Source organism: Xenopus tropicalis, chromosome 3 (assembly GCF_000004195.4).
Source record: "Xenopus tropicalis strain Nigerian chromosome 3, UCB_Xtro_10.0, whole genome shotgun sequence".
In the NCBI taxonomy this organism is placed as follows: domain Eukaryota; kingdom Metazoa; phylum Chordata; class Amphibia; order Anura; family Pipidae; genus Xenopus; species Xenopus tropicalis.
This window is the reverse complement of record NC_030679.2, coordinates 6,047,234-6,069,280: the sequence shown is the minus strand read 5'-3', so window position 1 is coordinate 6,069,280 and position 22,047 is coordinate 6,047,234. Positions and strand designations below refer to the sequence as shown.

The 22,047-nt window shown below is 46.3% G+C and overlaps 1 protein-coding gene across 2 annotated transcripts in view; it reads right to left on the bottom strand.

The window, feature by feature from the left end:
• Positions 1-615: 615 nt before the first annotated feature.
• The window catches only part of ptn (pleiotrophin), a 33,110-nt gene continuing 11,678 nt past the window's right edge, over positions 616-22,047 (bottom strand). Inside the window, exons 2-5 of one of the 2 annotated variants that reach the window (XM_031898549.1) lie at positions 16,143-16,250; positions 15,766-15,939; positions 13,122-13,283; positions 616-1,040 (exon numbers count right to left, since the gene is read on the bottom strand). In XM_031898549.1, coding sequence (XP_031754409.1) covers positions 988-1,040; positions 13,122-13,283; positions 15,766-15,939; positions 16,143-16,239 — 486 coding nt within the window. In that variant the 5' untranslated portion in view covers positions 16,240-16,250 and the 3' untranslated portion in view covers positions 616-987. The remainder of the gene's footprint in view (positions 1,041-13,121; positions 13,284-15,765; positions 15,940-16,142; positions 16,251-22,047) is intronic. The other variant, XM_004912472.4, reaches the window with a different exon arrangement.

Sequence of the window (22,047 nt, the reverse complement as noted above, 5' to 3'; positions counted from 1 at the left end):
CCATCTCTCCCTACTATACCTGCTATCCCACAGTGTCCAATCAAAATAAATATGGTATAATTGGCTACTAGGGCCCCAGCGTTACATTATAATAGTGGGTTGGACAGGGGTGAACAAACCGGGCATGCAGTTGGACAATATTAATACTCCCAGGTAGCCTTAATGGGTGGGTATTAGATGATTGGTTGGGGCTGGTCACCAAGAGTTTAACTTTCTAGAATGATTGAGTTGAGGGAGAGCTTTAGGGTTGACCCATGACATGATTGTGGACCAGGACCAGGGCAACGAGTGGATCTACAAGCAGCACATGGGGATTAGCCATAATAATTCAGCCATGGGCATTTGAAGTTCTCCAGATGTTGGTGTAACCCAATGAAAAGCATTGAGTACTGGTGGGACAAGGTTCCAGATAATCTGAAGTTTTTGGTGCCATCAGCAATCTGCCCATTTAAAAGCAGCCACTCCCACTTTCTCCCAGACCCCACCCCCTAACCAGTTATACCCCCATTTACAAATCCAGGGGCAATAGGGGGCTATAGACCCTACAGGCCAATACATTCATTTTAATTCAGTTTTCTTCCACGGAGCCCCTCACTAAATCATCTCTCTTCTTTATTTGGTCTTCAAACGGAGGCCAAGTCTTCCTACTGTTGCATTATGGGTAACATCGCCTTAAACGGGTGCAATATATAAATCCAATGTTTAGGTAGAGAAGGCGTCATTACTTACTGATACGTTTCTAGTCAATGTAAATACTACCCGGTGGAGTCAACTAAGACAGTGTTATTGTTTAAAAAATATACCCCCAAAATCCCCAAACCCCGCCCACCCCACTAAATATGTAGAAAGTAACACCCCCCCCCTCCTTACACTACTCTACCACAGGGGGCAGCGTTAGGGTACAGTTCTAGATAGGAATGAACTGGTCGTTATAACCGCCCGCTGCCCAGATTCTCACGCTCTCCTCCCACGGCCGGCTCCGCCCCCTTAGTCCAGAAGCTTCTCTTTGTTCTTTCCTTCCTTTTTTTTCTTTTTGGATTCTGAAATAGAATTTAAAAAATTAGTTTTTTTTATAAGTGATTTAATGTATTGGATCAGTGCAAAGTACCCCCATCTTTTTTTAAATTGGACGCTGCCCCACTGCGCCCCCTAGTAATCTGTAAAAGTTGCAGGGCAAGATGGAGACAGTAGGACGAGATGGGGACAGTAGGGCAAGATGGAGACAGTAGGACAAGATGGGGACAGTAGGACGAGATGGAGACAGTAGGGCAAGATGGAGACAGTAGGGCAAGATGGAGACAGTAGGACGAGATGGGGACAGTAGGACGAGATGGAGACAGTAGGGCAAGATGGGGACAGTAGGGCAAGATGGGGACAGTAGGGTAAGATGGAGACAGTAGGGCAAGATGGAGACAGTAGGGCAAGATGGAGACAGTAGGGTAAGATGGAGACAGTAGGGCAAGATGGAGACAGTAGGGCAAGATGGAGACAGTAGGGCAAGATGGGGACAGTAGGGCAAGATGGGGACAGTAGGGCAAGATGGGGACAGTAGGACAAGATGGAGACAGTAGGGTAAGATGGAGACAGTAGGGCAAGATGGAGACAGTAGGGCAAGATGGGGACAGTAGGGCGAGATGGAGACAGAATGGCAAGATGGAGACAGTAGGACAAGTTGGAGACAGTAGGACAAGATGGAGACAGTAGGGCAAGATGGAGACAGTAGGGCAAGATGGAGACAGTAGGACAAGATGGAGACAGTAGGACAAGTTGGAGACAGTAGGACAAGATGGGGACAGTAGGGCAAGATGGAGACAGTAGGGCAAGATGGAGACAGTAGGGCAAGATGGGGACAGTAGGGCAAGATGGGGACAGTAGGGCAAGATGGAGACAGTAGGGCAAGATGGAGACAGTAGGGCAAGATGGGGACAGTAGGGCAAGATGGGGACAGTAGGGCAAGATGGAGACAGTAGGACAAGGTGGAGACAGTAGGACAAGATGGAGACAGTAGGACAAGGTGGAGACAGTAGGACAAGATGGAGACAGTAGGGCAAGATGGAGACAGTAGGGCAAGATGGAGACAGTAGGGCAAGATGGGGACAGTAGGGCAAGATGGGGACAGTAGGGCAAGATGGAGACAGTAGGGCAAGATGGAGACAGTAGGGCAAGATGGAGACAGTAGGGCAAGATGGGACATCCGCCCCTGAACACACCTATGTGAAATGCGTCAGGGGAGGACATCGGCGGATTTTCCCAGTGTCCCAGTCCGACCCTGACGTTCATTATACGTTACATTATTCTGGGATTTGTAGTTCGGCAACAACTAAATACAGTTTGGTTGAGCAGTGCAGAAGGGTTTATATCCCCTTTAAAAGCTTGGGGTACAGAAAACTTGGGGCAGTTATGCAGGTTTCCAGCTGTTGTGGGGGTCAAACTTCTTCTGTGCTCTGCTGAGTACGGGGTTAATTTAAAGGAACAGTACACACATATACACAACTACAGTAGAGCTAAGCTGCGAACTCACAGCAGACAAGGTTGGCTGAAAGCTGTTATACTCCCCAGACTACAATTCCCAGAATGCCGTCCAACACAAGGTAACCATACCAAGAGCTGCCTCTGACAGGTAAGGGAATATTTGCTTTGCCCTGTTGTTATGATTCTCAGAGTGTGACTGAATGAAATGAATGGGGGGGGGGGCTACAGAGTGGGGGGGGGGGGCAGTTGCACCACAAAGGATGGTGAGAGCCCCCTAAGCAGAAGGTCTGGGCTCTAAATGGCGGCTCTGTGTCACTCGTCATTGCCATTCTGTGCGAGGGGGGAAACAGCAGGAGGCCGCTGGGGAATCCAGGTCACGGCTGAGGGAGCGGGAGGAGGCCCGGCCTCGCATGGAGGCTCCTTATTCCCCCTTTGTCTTCTTATTGTTCCCATCTTTCCCAGGCTTCCCGTCTGTTCCAAGGGCTTGTGGGAAGGAATTGGCCGAAAATGCACTCTATTCATAGAGCTCAACCTTCAGGGGTGTCTGGCCCCCCCAAATGTGTCTTTACTTGGCAACCAATCAGAATTTTACATTTTCGGGTCTAGTGCAGCAATTGCATTTACTGACTGGTTACCAGACTCTATGTTCCTATACCTAAACCTTAGGGAGTCAGATTGACACAGATCATCTGGGATTCTCATTGGAGGATTTTTTTGCATTTTATCGCGGCCGGGCTTAAGCGCCGTATGGTAGATAGGGCCTTAGTCAACATATCAATCTGGGCTTGGGTTAATTGGGGTGGGAGATCCTATTGTGTTCCTGCAATAGGGTAAATCCATCTTCCAGCCAATCAAAGTATTAGATGCTGCCCAGAACTAGACCAACCTCAGAATATAAGCATATGCAGGGGGTTAGCAACCAATCAGAGCAATTGAATATTCTCTTAGGAGACCAACCTGTTAGCAATCGGAGAATTAAACCTTCTCTAGGGCTAGACTAACCTGCAGCCAATCAGAGCTTTAGGCTACTCATAGAAGTAAACTAGCCAATCAGAGCATTAGAACACTAATAGCCTGTAAGCAATCAGGGCATTAGAACATACTCAGGGCTAGACCAACCTGCAGCCAATCAGATCATGAGAACCTGCACAGGGTTAGGCCTTTCTCTAGCCAACCAAAGCATTAGCCTATGGAAAGGCTTGACCAACCTGTAGCCAATCGGATCATTCGAACATTCCCACTGCCAGACCAACCTGCAGCCAATCAGATCATTCGAACATTCCCACTGCCAGACCAACCTGCAGCCAATCAGATCATCCGAACATCCCCACTGCCAGACCAACCTGCAGCCAATCAGATCATTCGAACATTCCCACTGTCAGACCAACCTGCAGCCAATCAGATCATCCGAACATCCCCACTGTCAGACCAACCTGCAAAGCCAATCAGAGCTTTAGACTACTCATAGAAGTAAACTAGCCTGAAGCCAATCAGAGCATTAGAACATACTCAGGGCTAGACCAACCTGTAGCCAATCAGATCATGAGAACCTCCACAGGGCTAGGCCTTTCTCTAGCCAACCAAAGCATTAGCCTATGGAAAGGCTTGACCAACCTACAGCCAATCAGATCATTTGAACATTCCCACTGTCAGACCAGATCATTCGAACATTCCCACTGTCAGACCAACCTGCAGCCAATCCGATCATTTGAACATTCCCACTGTCAGACCAACCTGCAGCCAATCAGATCATTCGAACATTCCCACTGTCAGACCAACCTGCAGCCAATCAGATCATTCGAACATTCCCACTGTCAGACCAACCTGCAGCCAATCAGATCATTTGAACATTCCCACTGTCAGACCAACCTGCAGCCAATCAGATCATTCGAACATTCCCACTGTCAGACCAACCTGCAGCCAATCAGATCATTCGAACTTTCCCACTGTCAGACCAACCTGCAGCCAATCAGATCATCCGAACATCCCCACTGTCAGACCAACCTGCAAAGCCAATCAGAGCTTTAGACTACTGATAGAAGTAAACTAGCCTGAAGCCAATCAGAGCATTAGAACATACTCAGGGCTAGACCAACCTGTAGCCAATCAGATCATGAGAACCTCCACAGGGCTAGGCCTTTCTCTAGCCAACCAAAGCATTAGCCTATGGAAAGGCTTGACCAACCTACAGCCAATCAGATCATTCGAACATTCCCACTGTCAGACCAACCTGCAGCCAATCAGATCATTCGAACATTCCCACTGTCAGACCAACATGCAGCCAATCAGATCATTCGAACATTCCCACTGTCAGACCAACCTGCAGCCAATCAGATCATTCGAACATTCCCACTGTCAGACCAACCTGCAGCCAATCAGATCATTCGAACATTCCCACTGTCAGACCAACCTGCAGCCAATCAGATCATTCGAACTTTCCCACTGTCAGACCAACCTGCAGCCAATCAGATCATCCGAACATCCCCACTGTCAGACCAACCTGCAGTCAATCAGATCATCCGAACATCCCCACTGTCAGACCAACCTGCAAAGCCAATCAGAGCTTTAGACTACTGATAGAAGTAAACTAGCCTGAAGCCAATCAGAGCATTAGAACATACTCAGGGCTAGACCAACCTGTAGCCAATCAGATCATGAGAACCTCCACAGGGCTAGGCCTTTCTCTAGCCAACCAAAGCATTAGCCTATGGAAAGGCTTGACCAACCTACAGCCAATCAGATCATTCGAACATTCCCACTGTCAGACCAACCTGCAGCCAATCAGATCATTCGAACATTCCCACTGTCAGACCAACATGCAGCCAATCAGATCATTCGAACATTCCCACTGTCAGACCAACCTGCAGCCAATCAGATCATTCGAACATTCCCACTGTCAGACCAACCTGCAGCCAATCAGATCATTCAAACATTCCCACTGTCAGACCAACCTGCAGCCAATCAGATCATTCGAACATTCCCACTGTCAGACCAACCTGTAGCCAATCAGATCATTCGAACATTCCCACTGTCAGACCAACCTGTAGCCAATCAAAGTATTAAAAATCAACTCTCACAAGCCTACGCCAATTGTAGCCAATCAGAAAGATAGACTGCTCCCTAGAACACTCCCAGGCCCAAATGCTTTCTCACTGCAGAACATGATCCGGGTGCTTTTTTTTTTTTTTTCTTTGCCTTTTCCTCCCTTAGTTAATCTTGCCCAGTCGGTGAGATCTGCATATCAAAGTGCCATTGTTCATTTGGGGATGGGAAATGAGGACTAACTGTCAGATGCGTATTGCCTAATGCTGGCACTCAGCGCTCTATCCCACGGGGGAACAGATGGGTGACAGCGACTGTCTATAAAGGGGCCAAACTGAACATACGGAAGCAGATGGATTTGGATGATGCACCCTTTATATATCAGCCATCACCTAGAGCCGCCGAGAGGGGCCAGCCAATCAACTGAGCCGATGCTAAAGGGAGACGAGGCTGGCACAGATTGTTAATTAGGAACCGACAGCTCACAGGTGGCCTAATGATTCAGCCAATCAACTGATTCCTGTTCCAAGGGAAGTTTTATAAAGTATCAAAAGTGCAGGAATTCAGCATTCAGGGGCTCAGCAACTAACAGAAATAGGGGTTGGTAGCACTAGGTAGGTACCTAATATATAGGGGCAGAGACAGGGGAAAGTGTTGGAAGGGTTACTGCCTGCCCTGCTCTCATTTCCCTACAGAAATAGGGGTTGGTAGCACTAGGTAGGTACCTAATATATAGGGGCAGAGACAGGGGAAAGTGTTGGAAGGGTTACTGCCTGCCCTGCTCTCATTTCCCTACAGAAATAGGGGTTGGTAGCACTAGGTAGGTACCTAATATATAGGGGCAGAGACAGGGGAAAGTGTTGGAAGGGTTACTGCCTGCCCTGCTCTCATTTCCCTACAGAAATAGGGGTTGGTAGCACTAGGTAGGTACCTAATATATAGGGGCAGAGACAAGGGGAAAGTGTTGGAAGGGTTACTGCCTGCTCCGCTCTCATTTCCCTACAGAAATAGGGGTTGGTAGCACTAGGTAGGTACCTAATATATAGGGGCAGAGACAGGGGAAAGTGTTGGAAGGGTTACTGCCTGCCCTGCTCTCATTTCCCTACAGAAATAGGGGATGGTAGCACTAGGTAGGTACCTAATATATAGGGGCAGAGACAGGGGAAAGTGTTGGAAGGGTTACTGCCTGCCCTGCTCTCATTTCCCTACAGAAATAGGGGTTGGTAGCACTAGGTAGGTACCTAATATATAGGGGCAGAGACAGGGGAAAGTGTTGGAAGGGTTACTGCCTGCCCTGCTCTCATTTCCCTACAGAAATAGGGGTTGGTAGCACTAGGTAGGTACCTAATATATAGGGGCAGAGACAGGGGAAAGTGTTGGAAGGGTTACTGCCTGCCCTGCTCTCATTTCCCTACAGAAATAGGGGTTGGTAGCACTAGGTAGGTACCTAATATATAGGGACAGAGACAGGGGAAAGTGCTGGAAGGGTTACTGCCTGCCCTGCTCTCATTTCCCTACAGAAATAGGGGTTGGTAGCACTAGGTAGGTACCTAATATATAGGGGCAGAGACAGGGGAAAGTGTTGGAAGGGTTACTGCCTGCCCTGCTCTCATTTCCCTACAGAAATAGGGGTTGGTAGCACTAGGTAGGTACCTAATATATAGGGGCAGAGACAGGGGAAAGTGTTGGAAGGGTTACTGCCTGCCCTGCTCTCATTTCCCTACAGAAATAGGGGTTGGTAGCACTAGGTAGGTACCTAATATATAGGGGCAGAGACAGGGGAAAGTGTAAGTTTGTGCAGAATGGTTTCCAGTTACACATGGCTGTTACAGACAGGGTAGGTCTGGGCTGTAGGACATAAGTGGCATTTGCAGAGCTTCAATTTCCAGGCCAGACGGACACAGCGGGAACCCTCGGTGCAAAATTTTGTTTGGAAGCAGCATTTTCAATTATTCCTGTCAAATTACCGTAAAACCACAAGGAAATGACTTTGATTACCTCAATAGAGGGCAATTTAAAGTTGAATTTGCCCTTTGATCCCAGCAAAATTCACATTTCTTTGTTTTTTAAGCTCTGATCATTTTCTTTGAACAAAAGTTTAAACCCACGGATACGGGGAACTTTATAAGTGGCCATAGACTTACCTACACTGGTATCTCAGGCTCTCCTAGATAGCTATCCACCTCAGAATACAGGTACCCATTATCCAGAATGCTCGGGATCAAGGGTATTCCGGATATGGGGTCTTTCCGTAATTTCCATACCTTAAGTCTACTAAAAAATCAATCAAACATTAAATAAACCCAATAGGGCTGTTCTGCCCCCAATAAGGGGTAATTATATCTTAGTTGGGATCAAGTACAGGTACTGTTTTATTATTACAGAGAAAAGGGAATCATTTAACCATGAAATAAACCCAATAGGGCTGTTCTGCCCCAATAAGGGGTAATTATATCTTAGTTGGGATCAAGTACAGGTACTGTTTTATTATTACAGAGAAAAGGGAATCATTTAACCATGAAATAAACCCAATAGGGCTGTTCTGCCCCCAATAAGGGGTAATTATATCTTAGTTGGGATCAAGTACAGGTACTGTTTTATTATTACAGAGAAAAGGGAATCATTTAACCATGAAATAAACCCAATAGGGCTGTTCTGCCCCAATAAGGGGTAATTATATCTTAGTTGGGATCAAGTACAGGTACTGTTTTATTATTACAGAGAAAAGGGAATCATTTAACCATGAAATAAACCCAATAGGGCTGTTCTGCCCCAATAAGGGGTAATTATATCTTAGTTGGGATCAAGTACAGGTACTGTTTTATTATTACAGAGAAAAGGGAATCATTTAACCATTAAATAAACCCAATAGGGCTGTTCTGCCCCAATAAGGGGTAATTATATCTTAGTTGGGATCAAGTACAGGTACTGTTTTATTATTACAGAGAAAAGGGAATCATTTAACCATTAAATAATCCCAATAGGGCTGTTCTACCCCAATAAGGGGTAATTATATCTTAGTTGGGATCAAGTACAGGTACTGTTTTATTATTACAGAGAAAAGGGAATCATTTAACCATTAAATAAACCCAATAGGGCTGTTCTGCCCCAATAAGGGGTAATTATATCTTAGTTGGGATCAAGTACAGGTACTGTTTTATTATTACAGAGAAAAGGGAATCATTTAACCATTAAATAAACCCAATAGGGCTGTTCTGCCCCCAATAAGGGGTAATTATATCTTAGTTGGGATCAAGTACAGGTACTGTTTTATTATTACAGAGAAAAGGGAATCAGTTCCTTTCTGTATTATTTGATTAAAATGGAGTCTATGGGAGACGGCCTTTCCGTAATTAGGAGCTTTCTGGATAATGGGTTTCCGGATAAGGGATCCCATACCTGTAATATATGATATTATTATCTCTCTTTCTTTTTATGCCACTTTCCGAGGAGTTTAGCCATTGGGAGGAAGCCAGCCCTGTCTCCATCATTTCTGCCCAGTCAGTATCTCCTTACTTAGCGCAATATGTCTGTGGGGCTGCGCTCACCATTTCCCATATTAAATATCTGGGCAGATAAAGCTGCGGAACCTTCTGCCAGAAACATTCAGTTCAGGGAAGGGAAATGTTCCCATAATAAAAGCGCTCGCTCTGCTGGTTCTGCTGCTCCTCTTTTCCTTAAAACTTCATTTGACTTCTTCATTATAAGTGAAAATAATATTTTAATTTAAAGGCAAAATTAGACCTGCTCTGTCCAGGACAGCATAGGAATTCCCCTGTACTAAGCACAATTCAGCAGGAACAGCCCCCTAAGTTTGCTCATAGCCTGTACAGAGAGATACCATAAAACTATGGCACATAGGGATTCCCCTGTACTAAGCACAATTCAGCAGGAACAGCCCCCTAAGTTTGCTCATAGCCTGTACAGAGAGATACCATAAAACTATGGCACATAGGGATTCCCCTGTACTAAGCACAATTCAGCAGGAACAGCCCCCTAAGTTTGCTCATAGCCTGTACAGAGAGATACCATAAAACTATGGCACATAGGGATTCCCCTGTACTAAGCACAATTCAGCAGGAACAGCCCCCTAAGTTTGCTCATAGCCTGTACAGAGAGATACCATAAAACTATGGCACATAGGGATTCCCCTGTACTAAGCACAATTCAGCAGGAACAGCCCCCTAAGTTTGCTCATAGCCTGTACTGAGAGATATCATAAAACTATGGCACATAGGGATTCCCCTGTACTAAGCACAATTCAGCAGGAACAGCCCCCTAAGTTTGCTCATAGCCTGTACAGAGAGATACCATAAAACTATGGCACATAGGGATTCCCCTGTACTAAGCACAATTCAGCAGGAACAGCCCCCTAAGTTTGCTCATAGCCTGTACAGAGAGATACCATAAAACTATGGCACATAGGGATTCCCCTGTACTAAGCACAATTCAGCAGGAACAGCCCCCTAAGTTTGCCCATAGCCTGTACAGAGAGATACCATAAAACTATGGCACATAGGGATTCCCCTGTACTAAGCACAATTCAGCAGGAACAGCCCCCTAAGTTTGCTCATAGCCTGTACAGAGACATACCATAAAACTATGGCAGCATAGGGATTCCCCTGTACTAAGCACAATTCAGCAGGAACAGCCCCCTAAGTTTGCTCATATCCTGTACAGAGAGATACCATAAAACTATGGCACATAGGGATTCCCCTGTACTAAGCACAATTCAGCAGGAACAGCCCCCTAAGTTTGCCCATAGCCCGTACAGAGAGATACCATAACTCTATGGCTGTATAAACATTTCTCTATACTAAGCAGGTGAATATAAAGCAGCAGGATCGCTATAAGAATTACAGTCCCGGCAATAGAGGGAAGCGCCACAGCCGGGGCACAGTATTTACCAACCCGCTTATCTAAGAAAATGAGCTGAAATAATAGGGCAGAGAAACCGACACGAGCCATACGTATCATTTTATGGAGCACAATAAACCCCCCGCACTGTATAATAACAATAACACGATCACAATGAGCTTCCATGGAACCGGCGCTGACGTTCCAACCATTCCAGCCAACGAAGGGTAAGTGCTCCCCGCTTTTAGCTTCACAAATTGCCCCCCAGGTACAGTCTGGCGGAACATAAGCGCGGATTGTTCCGTAATTCCTGCCGGGTAATGATGATATAAAATAGGGGGGAAATGGAATAAGCAGCATTAAGGGAATAAATATGTATCGGCCCCCCCAATGCATGACCTTGAAACGTAAAATCAACGCATTGTATTGTACAATCTACAGAATGTAAAGGGTTAAAGAGTTTTTAGTAGGATGTAGAGAGTCATATTCTGAGACAATTTGCAATTGGTCTTCATTTTTTATTATTGGTAGTTTTTTTTAAGTTATTTTACGCTCTCCCGTTTTGAATTTCATCAGTTATCCTGTTGCTAGGGTCCAAATTACCTTAGTAACCAGGGAGTGGTATGAGAGAGAGAGACGGGTATATGAATAAGGTAACAATAACAATAAAACTGGAGCCTCGCAGAGCAACAGGTTTTGGCTGCTGGGGTCAGATATCCTGTTGCTAGGGCTCAAATTACCTTAGCAACCAGGGAGTGGTTTGAATGAGAGGCTGGTATATGAATAGGGGAGGGGCTGAATAGAAATATAAAGAGTAAAAAGTAACAATAAAAATAAAACTGGAGCCTCACAGAGCAATAGGGTTTGGCTGCTGGGGTAAGTTATCCTGTTGCTAGGGCTCCAATGACCTTAGCAACCACGGAGGCGTTTGAATGATAGGCTGGTATATGAATAGGGGAGGGGCTGAATAGAAAGATAAGGAATAAAAAGTAACAGTAACAATAAAACTGGAGCCTCACAGAGCAATAGGGTTTGGCTGCCGGAGTCAGTGACCCCCATTTGAAAGCTGCAAAGAGTTAGATGTTTTCTGGTTGCTAGGGTCCTATTTAACCTAGCAACCAATCAGTGGTTTAAAAGAGAATATGAATAGAGGAGGGCCTCAATAGAAAGATAAGGAATAAAAAGTAACAATAACAATAAAACTGGAGCCTCACAGAGCAATAGGGTTTGGCTGCCGGGGTCAGTGACCCCCATTTGAAATCTGGAAAGAGTCAGATATCCTGTTGCTAGGGCTCAAATTACCTTAGCAACCAGGGAGTGGTTTAGATGAGAGACATATGCTCCAGTTTAGCAATTTCCCCCCCCCCCCCATAGTCACATTTATACGGAAAGGCAAAGCTAACCCTGCCATTTCCCCCAGAATTCTCCTATAATCAGAGGAAGGGCTGTGCGGCGTTTATTAGGAATGGAGCTGCCACACTGGGGAAGCCTTTCGAGCCGCAGTTTGTGTCTGTGGCCACTAGAGGCACCATCTCTCTGCTCTCCCTGCTTTCCTTTCTACTTGGTTTAGTCCCTGTGAAAATAACCAAGGACTCCAGGGAGCCTGACAGTAGAGATCAGGGTACAGTCCTACATGGGTCCATTTTCTGACCCAGACCTGCATTTTTACCTGATACCCACTAATGCCTTATCCACAAACCAACCACTGGCCTAGCCAATAAAACACCCCCCAAGGCTGGGGTAGGTATTACAGATTTACTTGACCCACCCAGTTAAACCCTGATCAGCCCCAATACTTGCTTTCTGTTAAAGGGGATATAAACCCTTCTGCACTGCTCAACTTTATTTAGTTGTATCCGGACTACAAATCCCAGAATAATGTAACATATAATGAAGGCTGAGGCATGCTGGGAGCTGTAGTCCAGCAACATCAGGGTTGGATTCTTAAAGCAATATTGCCCAATAAAACTTTCCCCCAAATCCCCCAATGGGAATCCCAGCTGATGTGAGTAAATCCGGCTCCCTGTTCTCTGTTCCTGCAATTGGAGTTGGGAGCAATAAGCACAGTTTCCCAGCACTGAACAAGTCTGTCCCTTTATCCCCATGTCTGATTCCTGTGCCATATAATGACGGGAAAAATGCCATCATTATCTCTATATGTAAGGTACCAGCAAGATGGCCGACACAGTGCTGGGAATCAGCATTCTCATTGGTCACTTCTCCTGCATTTATAATGAGATATTTAGTCAGTAGAATGCTCATTGGAGAATTTTCTTGCATCTATAATTACATGGGAGAAAGGATCCCTCCTATGGCAGACAGTAAAGTCGTACTGTATATTCCAGTAGCCACAAAGCGGCTCGGGCGCCTAAACACCACTTTATAGATGGCGCATTGTTGCAGCTCATTAGTATTAATATTTATGCCTCTGGGTCAGTCATTTCCCAGAAGCACTTGCAGCGCTGATCAATAATTCAGGGCGTGCAGAATAAACAGGATAATCATGTCAGGAGGCAATGGATTCCCTTTCCTGGGAGGGGAGCGTCGGCTCAGAGTGTAATGGAAGCTGGACGCTGACACGCGGCCAATAAGCACAGGCCGGGGCCCTCTCCCCGTGTGACCCCAGGAAGCACAAACTGATGGCAGCAGGGAGAGACGGGGCACAATAATGTTCATGGCAAGGGGAGAAACATTCCGGTTGCAAATTGGGAATATACCATGTGTGACATAAGAAGGGGGGGGAGACTCACCTTGAAGTTTTGGTTTGGTGACCTTCCCGCAGGGCTTGGACAGGGTCACGGTTTTCTGGCACTCGGCATTGTGCAGGGCTCTCTTCAAGCTGCCGGTCCTGGTTTTCAGCCCCGTCTCTGGGTCGCAGTCGCCCCACTCCTGAAACTGGTACTTGCACTCGGCTGTGGGGACCCAGGACATGATGGTTAAAAAGTTACAGTCATGTGACCTAAGGCAGTTACAGCCACATCCATAGGTTCTCATGAGGGGTTATAAAAATAACCACGGATCATTGGGTTGGGTCCAGGTTGGGAGAGGTTTGGTTGGGTTGGGTCCGGGTTGGGAGAGGGTTGGTTGTGTTGGGTCCGGGTTGGGAGAGGGTTGGTTGGGTTGGGTTTGGGTTGGGTCCGAGTTGGGAGAGGGTTGGTTGGGTCTGGGTTGGGAGGGGGTTGGTTGGGTTGGGTCTAGGTTGGGGGAGGGTTGGTTGGGTTGGGTCTGGGTTGGGAGAGGGTTGGTTGGGTCCGGGTTGGGTTGGGTCCGGGTTGGGAGAGGGTTGGTTGGGTTGGGTCTGGGTTTGGAGAGGGTTGGTTGTGTTGGGTCCGGGTTGGGAGAGGGTTGGTTGGGTTGGGTCCGGGTTGGGTTGGGTCCAGGTTGGGAGAGGGTTGGTTGGGTCTGGGTTGGGAGAGGGTTGGTTGGGTTGGGTCCGGTTTGGGTTAAGTCCGGGTTGGGAGAGGGTTGGTTGGGTCCGGGTTGGGTCCAGGTTGGGTTGGGTCCGGGTTGGTTGGGTTGGATTCGTGTTGGGTTGGGTCCAGGTTGGCAGAGGGTTGGGTCCGGGTTGGGAGAGGGTTGGTTGGATTGTGTCCGGGTTGGGAGAGGTTTGGTTGGGTTGAGGCGCATGTTACTAGTACCCAGAGCTGTACCCAGCTTATCTGAATGTATATATACCCTGTAATGCCATACTGCCCACCATGATATACAGTAGTTAGTCATTGAGCAGCACCCCTAGTGGTGAAAAATAGATATAGTTTTTTATAGAATGATCCCCGGCTCATACACAGTAATACTATCCCTTGGCCCATTTAATTGGAATGACGTTCAACCTGTTTCTCAGTGGATTTGTAGCAAAGTGCGGCTTTCAATCCAAAACAATTAAAATGAGAATAATGGAGCGCTCGGCTCGTTATCCATTTGCCAATGACAGTATTGATTAAGTCTGTGGCTGTGAGTCCCAGGGAGAGAGACAACCTTGTTCATTCTCAGTGCGAGAATGTTGGTCCCATCAGCTCCCAGAATCCAGCGGAAAATCAAACATCTAGTGCTTGAGATTGAAAATCCCGCGGGACAAGGGCCGCATCAAAGTGTTAATATGGTCCTTGCCCAATAGATCCCGTACTCCCAGTGTGTGTTCTGATTGTTAGTTCAGGGGCCAGCATGCAGAGATTTCTGGCAAAACCGGGCAGTAAATCACTACCATGGCAACCTAGTCATCCAATTATCCAATCAATCAACCATCTATCCAATCAACCATTCAACCAACCAATTAACCAGCCATTCAACCAATCAAACATCCATCCAACCAACAAACCAACCAACTGTTCAACTAACCAGCCATTCAGCCAATCAACCAACCCTCCATCCAACCAATCATTCAGCCAATCAACCAACCATCCATCCAACCAACCAATCAACCAGCCATTCAGCCAATCAACCAACCCTCCATCCAACCAATCAACCAGTCATTCAGCCAATCAACCAACCCTCCATCCAACCAATCAACCAGTCATTCAGCCAATCAACCAACCATCCATTCGTCCATGAGTCCATCCAGCCATCCATTCATCCATCCATCCATCCATCCAACCAACCAAACCGTCTGTCTGTCTGTCAGGAAGGAATTTTTTACCCTCTTTTTACCCCTTAGAGAGGCTTCAGATGGGGTTTTTGCTTTCCTCTGGATCAACTAGCAGTTAGGCAGGTTATATATAGGCATTATGGTTGAACATGATGAACATACATCTTTTTTCAACCCAACTTACTATCATACTATGTCCATTCATCCAACCAACCAGCCAACCATTCATTCAACCAACCAACCATTCAATCCGTCCATCAGTTCATCAGTCCATCCATCCATCCAACCAATCAAGCAGCCATCCAGCCAATCATTCAACCAACCAACCAGCCAGCCAACCAAGCATCCAACCAACTAACAATCCAACCAAACATCCAACCAACTATTTAAAAACGTTCTTTGTGGCCTAATCCTACGTACAGTCAACCCATCTTCCCATCTACATCAGCTGCTATTTGACTTCCATCCAAAGAAGCACTGTACAACCTCTTGAACCATCATCCCATGATTTATGACATCATTAGGTAAGATGCCGAATGAGTGACTACCATGTGTATGACATCATCAGGTGAACGTTTGAGTTAGAAATAGTGTTCCTTATATCCAGGGTTGATGTACAGGAGCCCTCTGGCAGTGTAACTACCTTTGTGCAGCCCCCTACTGGTCATATCACCCTACCTGGTAAGGACCTTTAACAGTCCAAAGCTCAATGAGCACGTGCAGTGCCACTGACCCCAGGAAGATTATTAGCCAAGATCAAGAGGAGGTGGAGCTATAGATAAGGATCCTTATAGGGCCACTCATTTCCTTACCTCCAAACTGCTTCTTCCAGTTGCAGGGAATCTTGCACTTCTGAGTCTTTATGGTTTGTTTACATTCCTTCCCAGAACGTGTTCCCTCTCGGGTCCCCAGGCCGCAGTCCCCACTGGTGGCCACGCACACACTCCACTGCCATTCCCCGCAGTCGGACTTCTTCACTTTCTTTTCTGTGAGGCACAAAGGGTTGTGATTGGGTCATTGTACCCAACGTCGTCTCTTGCTTGCCCTCATACCAGCCTAAAGGGGGTGGGGCTAGACATCATAATACCGCTATAATGGGGCAAAACTCTTATCGGTTGTAAATTGGGCTGATCCAATAGGGAAAACATTTTAGGGGGGAATATGTGCTGATTAATATACAAATTCTCACCTTGCTTATCCTTCTTGCTCGGATCCGTCCCAAGAACCATCATTACCATCAGGAAAGCCACGAGGGAAAGCATGAGGAGTCCATGCTGATGACGCATTCTGTTACCCCCCAAAAAATAAAAAAAAGACCAATTACTCACTCAGTATATTATTTGATCTTTCTTAAAGTGATACTGACACCTTTAATAAAAGCAGTTGACTCCTGCCCGGCAACTGATGACACACTGGGTCACTCAGCTAGAGCTGAGCTCATAGGTTGAAGTTGTCAAACTTTTTTTAAGCACAGAGTTGCATTAGAATGGGGGAGGGCAGTACAGTCCAATGGGGCCCCTTCAAACCCCTTAGGCCTCCAACTGAACTGCCCTATCATAACCAACTCACCAGGGGAGGCCAGTTTCTAAAACTCTCATTATAAATGCAAGAGAAGTGACCAATGAGAATGCTGATTCCCAGCACTGTCGGCCATCTTGCTGTTATGTTACATATAGAGATAATGATGGCATTTTTCCCGTCATTATATGGCACAGGAATCAGACATGGGGATAAAGGGACAGACTTGTTCAGTGCTGGGAAACTGTGCTTATTGCTCCCAACTCCAATTGCAGGAACAGAGAACAGGGAGCCGGATTTACTCACATCAGCTGGGATTCTCATTGGGGGAAAGTTTTATTGGGCAATATTGCTTTAAGAATCCAACCCTGATGTTGCTGGACTACAGCTCCCAGCATGCCTCACCCTTCATTATATGTTACATTATTCTGGGATTTGTAGTCCAGCAACAGCTAAATGAAGTTTGGTTGAGCAGCACAGTGCAGCGGGGTTTAGTTCCCCTTTAAATCTCAAAGTAGTCAGCCAGATCAGCAAGGCTTGACATCCCATAATAGTTGTTTTTCCCAAATAGTTAACCCTATGTTATCTGGTTACTATACTCCCCTATATTCCTGTACTGCTCAGCCTTGGAGCTAAGGTGCTTTTTCCTTTCCATTCCTTTGCTCTTACACGTACACCAAAGGTATTGTTATTATTATTATTATTATTATTAATATATATTTATAAAGCACCAACACAACATATAAAAGCTTTGTGCCCGCAGAAACCATATTATTACATTAAAAATCATAAAAAGGCTGCATATTTTTTAATTAAGGTATATTACAAAGTTGATTGAAATTGTGTTTGGGTGGAGTTCCCCTTTAAACACCAATATGTTGGAAGCTGGTATCTCTTTAGTATGGCAACTCCCCCTCCCTCCCCCCCAGTGGAATGTACCATGAAATAAGGTTGCTCACAAAGCAATGACACTAAGGTTACTAAGGTAATTTGGACCCTAGCAACCAGATAGCCGCTGAAACTCCAAACCAGAGAGCTGCTGAACAAAAAGTGACGTAACTAAAAATAAATCCTGGCAGAGGAGGGACTAAAACACTGATGTTACCCTAAGTATAAAAGCAAAACATTTCTCCATTTAATAATAATAAAAAATAATAAATTCTCTTCTGTTTTACTTAAACTGAAAAAAGGGGTGTATAGGTGTGTACCGGCCCTTTAATATAACAACTTCTTTGAGATGTTTTTGTGTATTTGCCGTGATCATTCCCATCATTACTTCCCCCCGAATTTCTCCCTATATATATAAAGAATTAGATAAATAATTGATGAGGAAAATGGCAGAGAGCTATCAGCGCAAATGAGCACGGCACGAAGCAAATGCATTTAGCATTAATAGGACAACATTAGGCTTAATCCTGATTGATCATAATTACATACTGTGTGCGGCTAGAAGCAGGAAAAATAGGGATTTGGGGCTGATTTGCATCACAATCAGGAGAATATCTGAGCAGCAATTATCAAACGAGGCTTCAGAGATAGGATCTGTGTCACTGTGACAGAATGCTCTGTTATACAGATAGCTAGAATCTCAGCCATAAAGCAGGGCAGGACTGCTGCTTACAATGGGGGGGGGGGGATCAGATAGGATCTGTGCCACTGTGACAGAATGCTCTGTTATACAGATAGCTAGAATCTCAGCCATAAAGCAGGGCAGGACTGCTGCTTACAATGGGGGGATCAGATAGGATCTGTGCCACTGTGACAGAATGCTCTGTTATACAGATAGCTAGAATCTCAGCCATAAAGCAGGGCAGGACTGCTGCTTACAATGGGGGGATCAGATAGGATCTGTGCCACTGTGACAGAATGCTCTGTTATACAGATAGCTAGAATCTCAGCCATAAAGCAGGGCAGGACTGCTGCTTACAATGGGGGGGGATCAGATAGGATCTGTGCCACTGTGACAGAATGCTCTGTTATACAGATAGCTAGAATCTCAGCCATAAAGCAGGGCAGGACTGCTGCTTACAATGGGGGGATCAGATAGGATCTGTGCCACTGTGACAGAATGCTCTGTTATACAGATAGCTAGAATCTCAGCCATAAAGCAGGGCAGGACTGCTGCTTACAATGGGGGGGTCAGATAGGATCTGTGCCACTGTGACAGAATGCTCTGTTATACAGATAGCTAGAATCTCAGCCATAAAGCAGGGCAGGACTGCTGCTTACAATGGGGGGGATCAGATAGGATCTGTGCCACTGTGACAGAATGCTCTGTTATACAGATAGCTAGAATCTCAGCCATAAAGCAGGGCAGGACTGCTGCTTACAATGGGGGGGGGGGGATCAGATAGGATCTGTGCCACTGTGACAGAATGCTCTGTTATACAGATAGCTAGAATCTCAGCCATAAAGCAGGGCAGGACTGCTGCTTACAATGGGGGGATCAGATAGGATCTGTGCCACTGTGACAGAATGCTCTGTTATACAGATAGCTAGAATCTCAGCCATAAAGCAGGGCAGGACTGCTGCTTACAATGGGGGGATCAGATAGGATCTGTGCCACTGTGACAGAATGCTCTGTTATACAGATAGCTAGAATCTCAGCCATAAAGCAGGGCAGGACTGCTGCTTACAATGGGGGGGGATCAGATAGGATCTGTGCCACTGTGACAGAATGCTCTGTTATACAGATAGCTAGAATCTCAGCCATAAAGCAGGGCAGGACTGCTGCTTACAATGGGGGGATCAGATAGGATCTGTGCCACTGTGACAGAATGCTCTGTTATACAGATAGCTAGAATCTCAGCCATAAAGCAGGGCAGGACTGCTGCTTACAATGGGGGGGTCAGATAGGATCTGTGCCACTGTGACAGAATGCTCTGTTATACAGATAGCTAGAATCTCAGCCATAAAGCAGGGCAGGACTGCTGCTTACAATGGGGGGATCAGATAGGATCTGTGCCACTGTGACAGAATGCTCTGTTATACAGATAGCTAGAATCTCAGCCATAAAGCAGGGCAGGACTGCTGCTTACAATGGGGGGGGGCCCTGCTGACCTTATAGAGACCTTTATTCACGGTGGCGTCTCACATAGTAACATATCTCCGGTGCCACATCTGCGCCAGATTTCCCCCGGTACCTTCTTTGCCCTTCGGAGAATCTCTCTCTCTTTGCTCCGTAGAAACGCCGGTACCTATTTTTAGCCGAGTTCTGCTAATGAGCCCGGCGGCACCGCCCCCAAGTCACAGCTGCTTTTTAATGAGCCCCAAACAAATTAAAGAGGTGACAACAAACTCCGTAAAGAGAAAGCCGAGGCCTCGGAGGAGAGTAGAAAGGAGGCTAAAGGGCAAGTAAAACCTAAAAAAGATATTGCGTCATTGTATTGGCCCTGTGGCTCAGAGGGGTGTTGACTTCTTCCCACCTATTCCCCAGAACTCCTCCATTGTACACTAGGTATACGCCCCTGCCCTGCAATGGGAATCCCATTGTCTATGTGCCCCGCCCCTGAGGAACCCAGTAGGTGGGAGGAGTCACTCTGAATTAAGCAGGGGTGTAACTAGAAACTACAAGGCCCAGTGGTGTAACTACCATACAGCAGACCCAGCGACGGGAAAGAAGTGGACCTGGACCCCCCCCCCCAGGTATACGCCCCTACCGTGCAATGGGAATCCCACTGTCTATGTGCCCCGCCCCTGAGGAACCCAGTAGGTGGGAGGAGTCACTCTAAATTAAGCAGTGGTATAACTAGAAGGTACAGGGCCCAGTAGTGTAACTACCATACAGGAGACCCAGCAACGGGAAAGAAGTGGACCTGGACAAGGTCGTACGAGGGCCAGAAATTTTCCAGCCGACAATGGAAGCCAGGTTTGACCACTCCCCCTTTTTAAACCACACCCACTTCAAACCACACCCATGTAGCGTAGCAAAGCCCAAATGGTTGGTGCTCACGGTTCATATGTTCATACTGTTCGTTCATATGTGAAAGAATGATATTATGTCATATTAAGCCACACCCTTAAATCTATATGGCTCCTCCCCTATGGGTAGCATAGCAACCCCCAGCATATAATTACACACCTTAGGGACCATATAATATATTTCCAACTGCTAACGAACTCCCAGAACCAACCCCTGCCAAACGAGCGGATCTTACGGTGTATGGCCACCCTTAGTTGAATGATGTTAGTATCTCTTTAAGAAATGGAGGGAAGTACCATTGGTTCTCGCTATATCTGGGTCAGTCTCTCCCGGGAGTCCTGTCTGCTCGGCCTGATACAGACATTCATCTGTTTATTGGTTTCTTTGGAAATTAAAAAAGAATTTCCATTTAGGAGGCTGAGAATGTGACTCCCGTCACTCACTCCTTTCTCCTCTCTGCCCCCAATCTGAGCAACCGAGAATCCAGTGTATCTCTCTGTACAGGCTATGAGCAAACTTAGGGGGCTGTTCCTGCTGAATTGTGCTTAGTACAGGGGAATCCCTATGTGCCATAGTTTTATGGTATCTCTCTGTACAGGCTATGGGCAAACTTAGGGGGCTGTTCCTGCTGAATTGTGCTTAGTACAGGGGAATCCCTATGTGCCATAGTTTTATGGTATCTCTCTGTACAGGCTATGAGCAAACTTAGGGGGCTGTTCCTGCTGAATTGTGCTTAGTACAGGGGAATCCCTATGTGCCATAGTTTTATGGTATCTCTCTGTACAGGCTATGGGCAAACTTAGGGGGCTGTTCCTGCTGAATTGTGCTTAGTACAGGGGGATCCCTATGTGCCATAGTTTTATGGTATCTCTCTGTACAGGCTATGAGCAAACTTAGGGGGCTGTTTCCTGCTGAATTGTGCTTAGTACAGGGGAATCCCTATGTGCCATAGTTTTATGGTATCTCTCTGTACAGGCTATGGCAAACTTAGGGGGCTGTTCCTGCTGAATTGTGCTTAGTACAGGGGAATCCCTATGTGCCATAGTTTTATGGTATCTCTCTGTACAGGCTATGAGCAAACTTAGGGGGCTGTTCCTTCTGAATTGTGCTTAGTACAGGGGAATCCCTATGTGCCATAGTTTTATGGTATCTCTCTGTACAGGCTATGAGCAAACTTAGGGGGCTGTTCCTGCTGAATTGTGCTTAGTACAGGGGAATCCCTATGTGCCATAGTTTTATGGTATCTCTCTGTACAGGCTATGAGCAAACTTAGGGGGCTGTTCCTGCTGAATTGTGCTTAGTACAGGGGATCCCTATGTGCCATAGTTTTATGGTATCTCTCTGTACAGGCTATGAGCAAACTTAGGGGGCTGTTCCTGCTGAATTGTGCTTAGTACAGGGGGATCCCTATGTGCCATAGTTTTATGGTATCTCTCTGTACAGGCTATGAGCAACTTTAGGGGGCTGTTCCTGCTGAATTGTGCTTAGTACAGGGGGATCCCTATGTGCCATAGTTTTATGGTATCTCTCTGTACAGGCTATGAGCAAACTTAGGGGGCTGTTCCTGCTGAATTGTGCTTAGTACAGGGGAATCCCTATGTGCCATAGTTTATGGTATCTCTCTGTACAGGCTATGAGCAAACTTAGGGGGCTG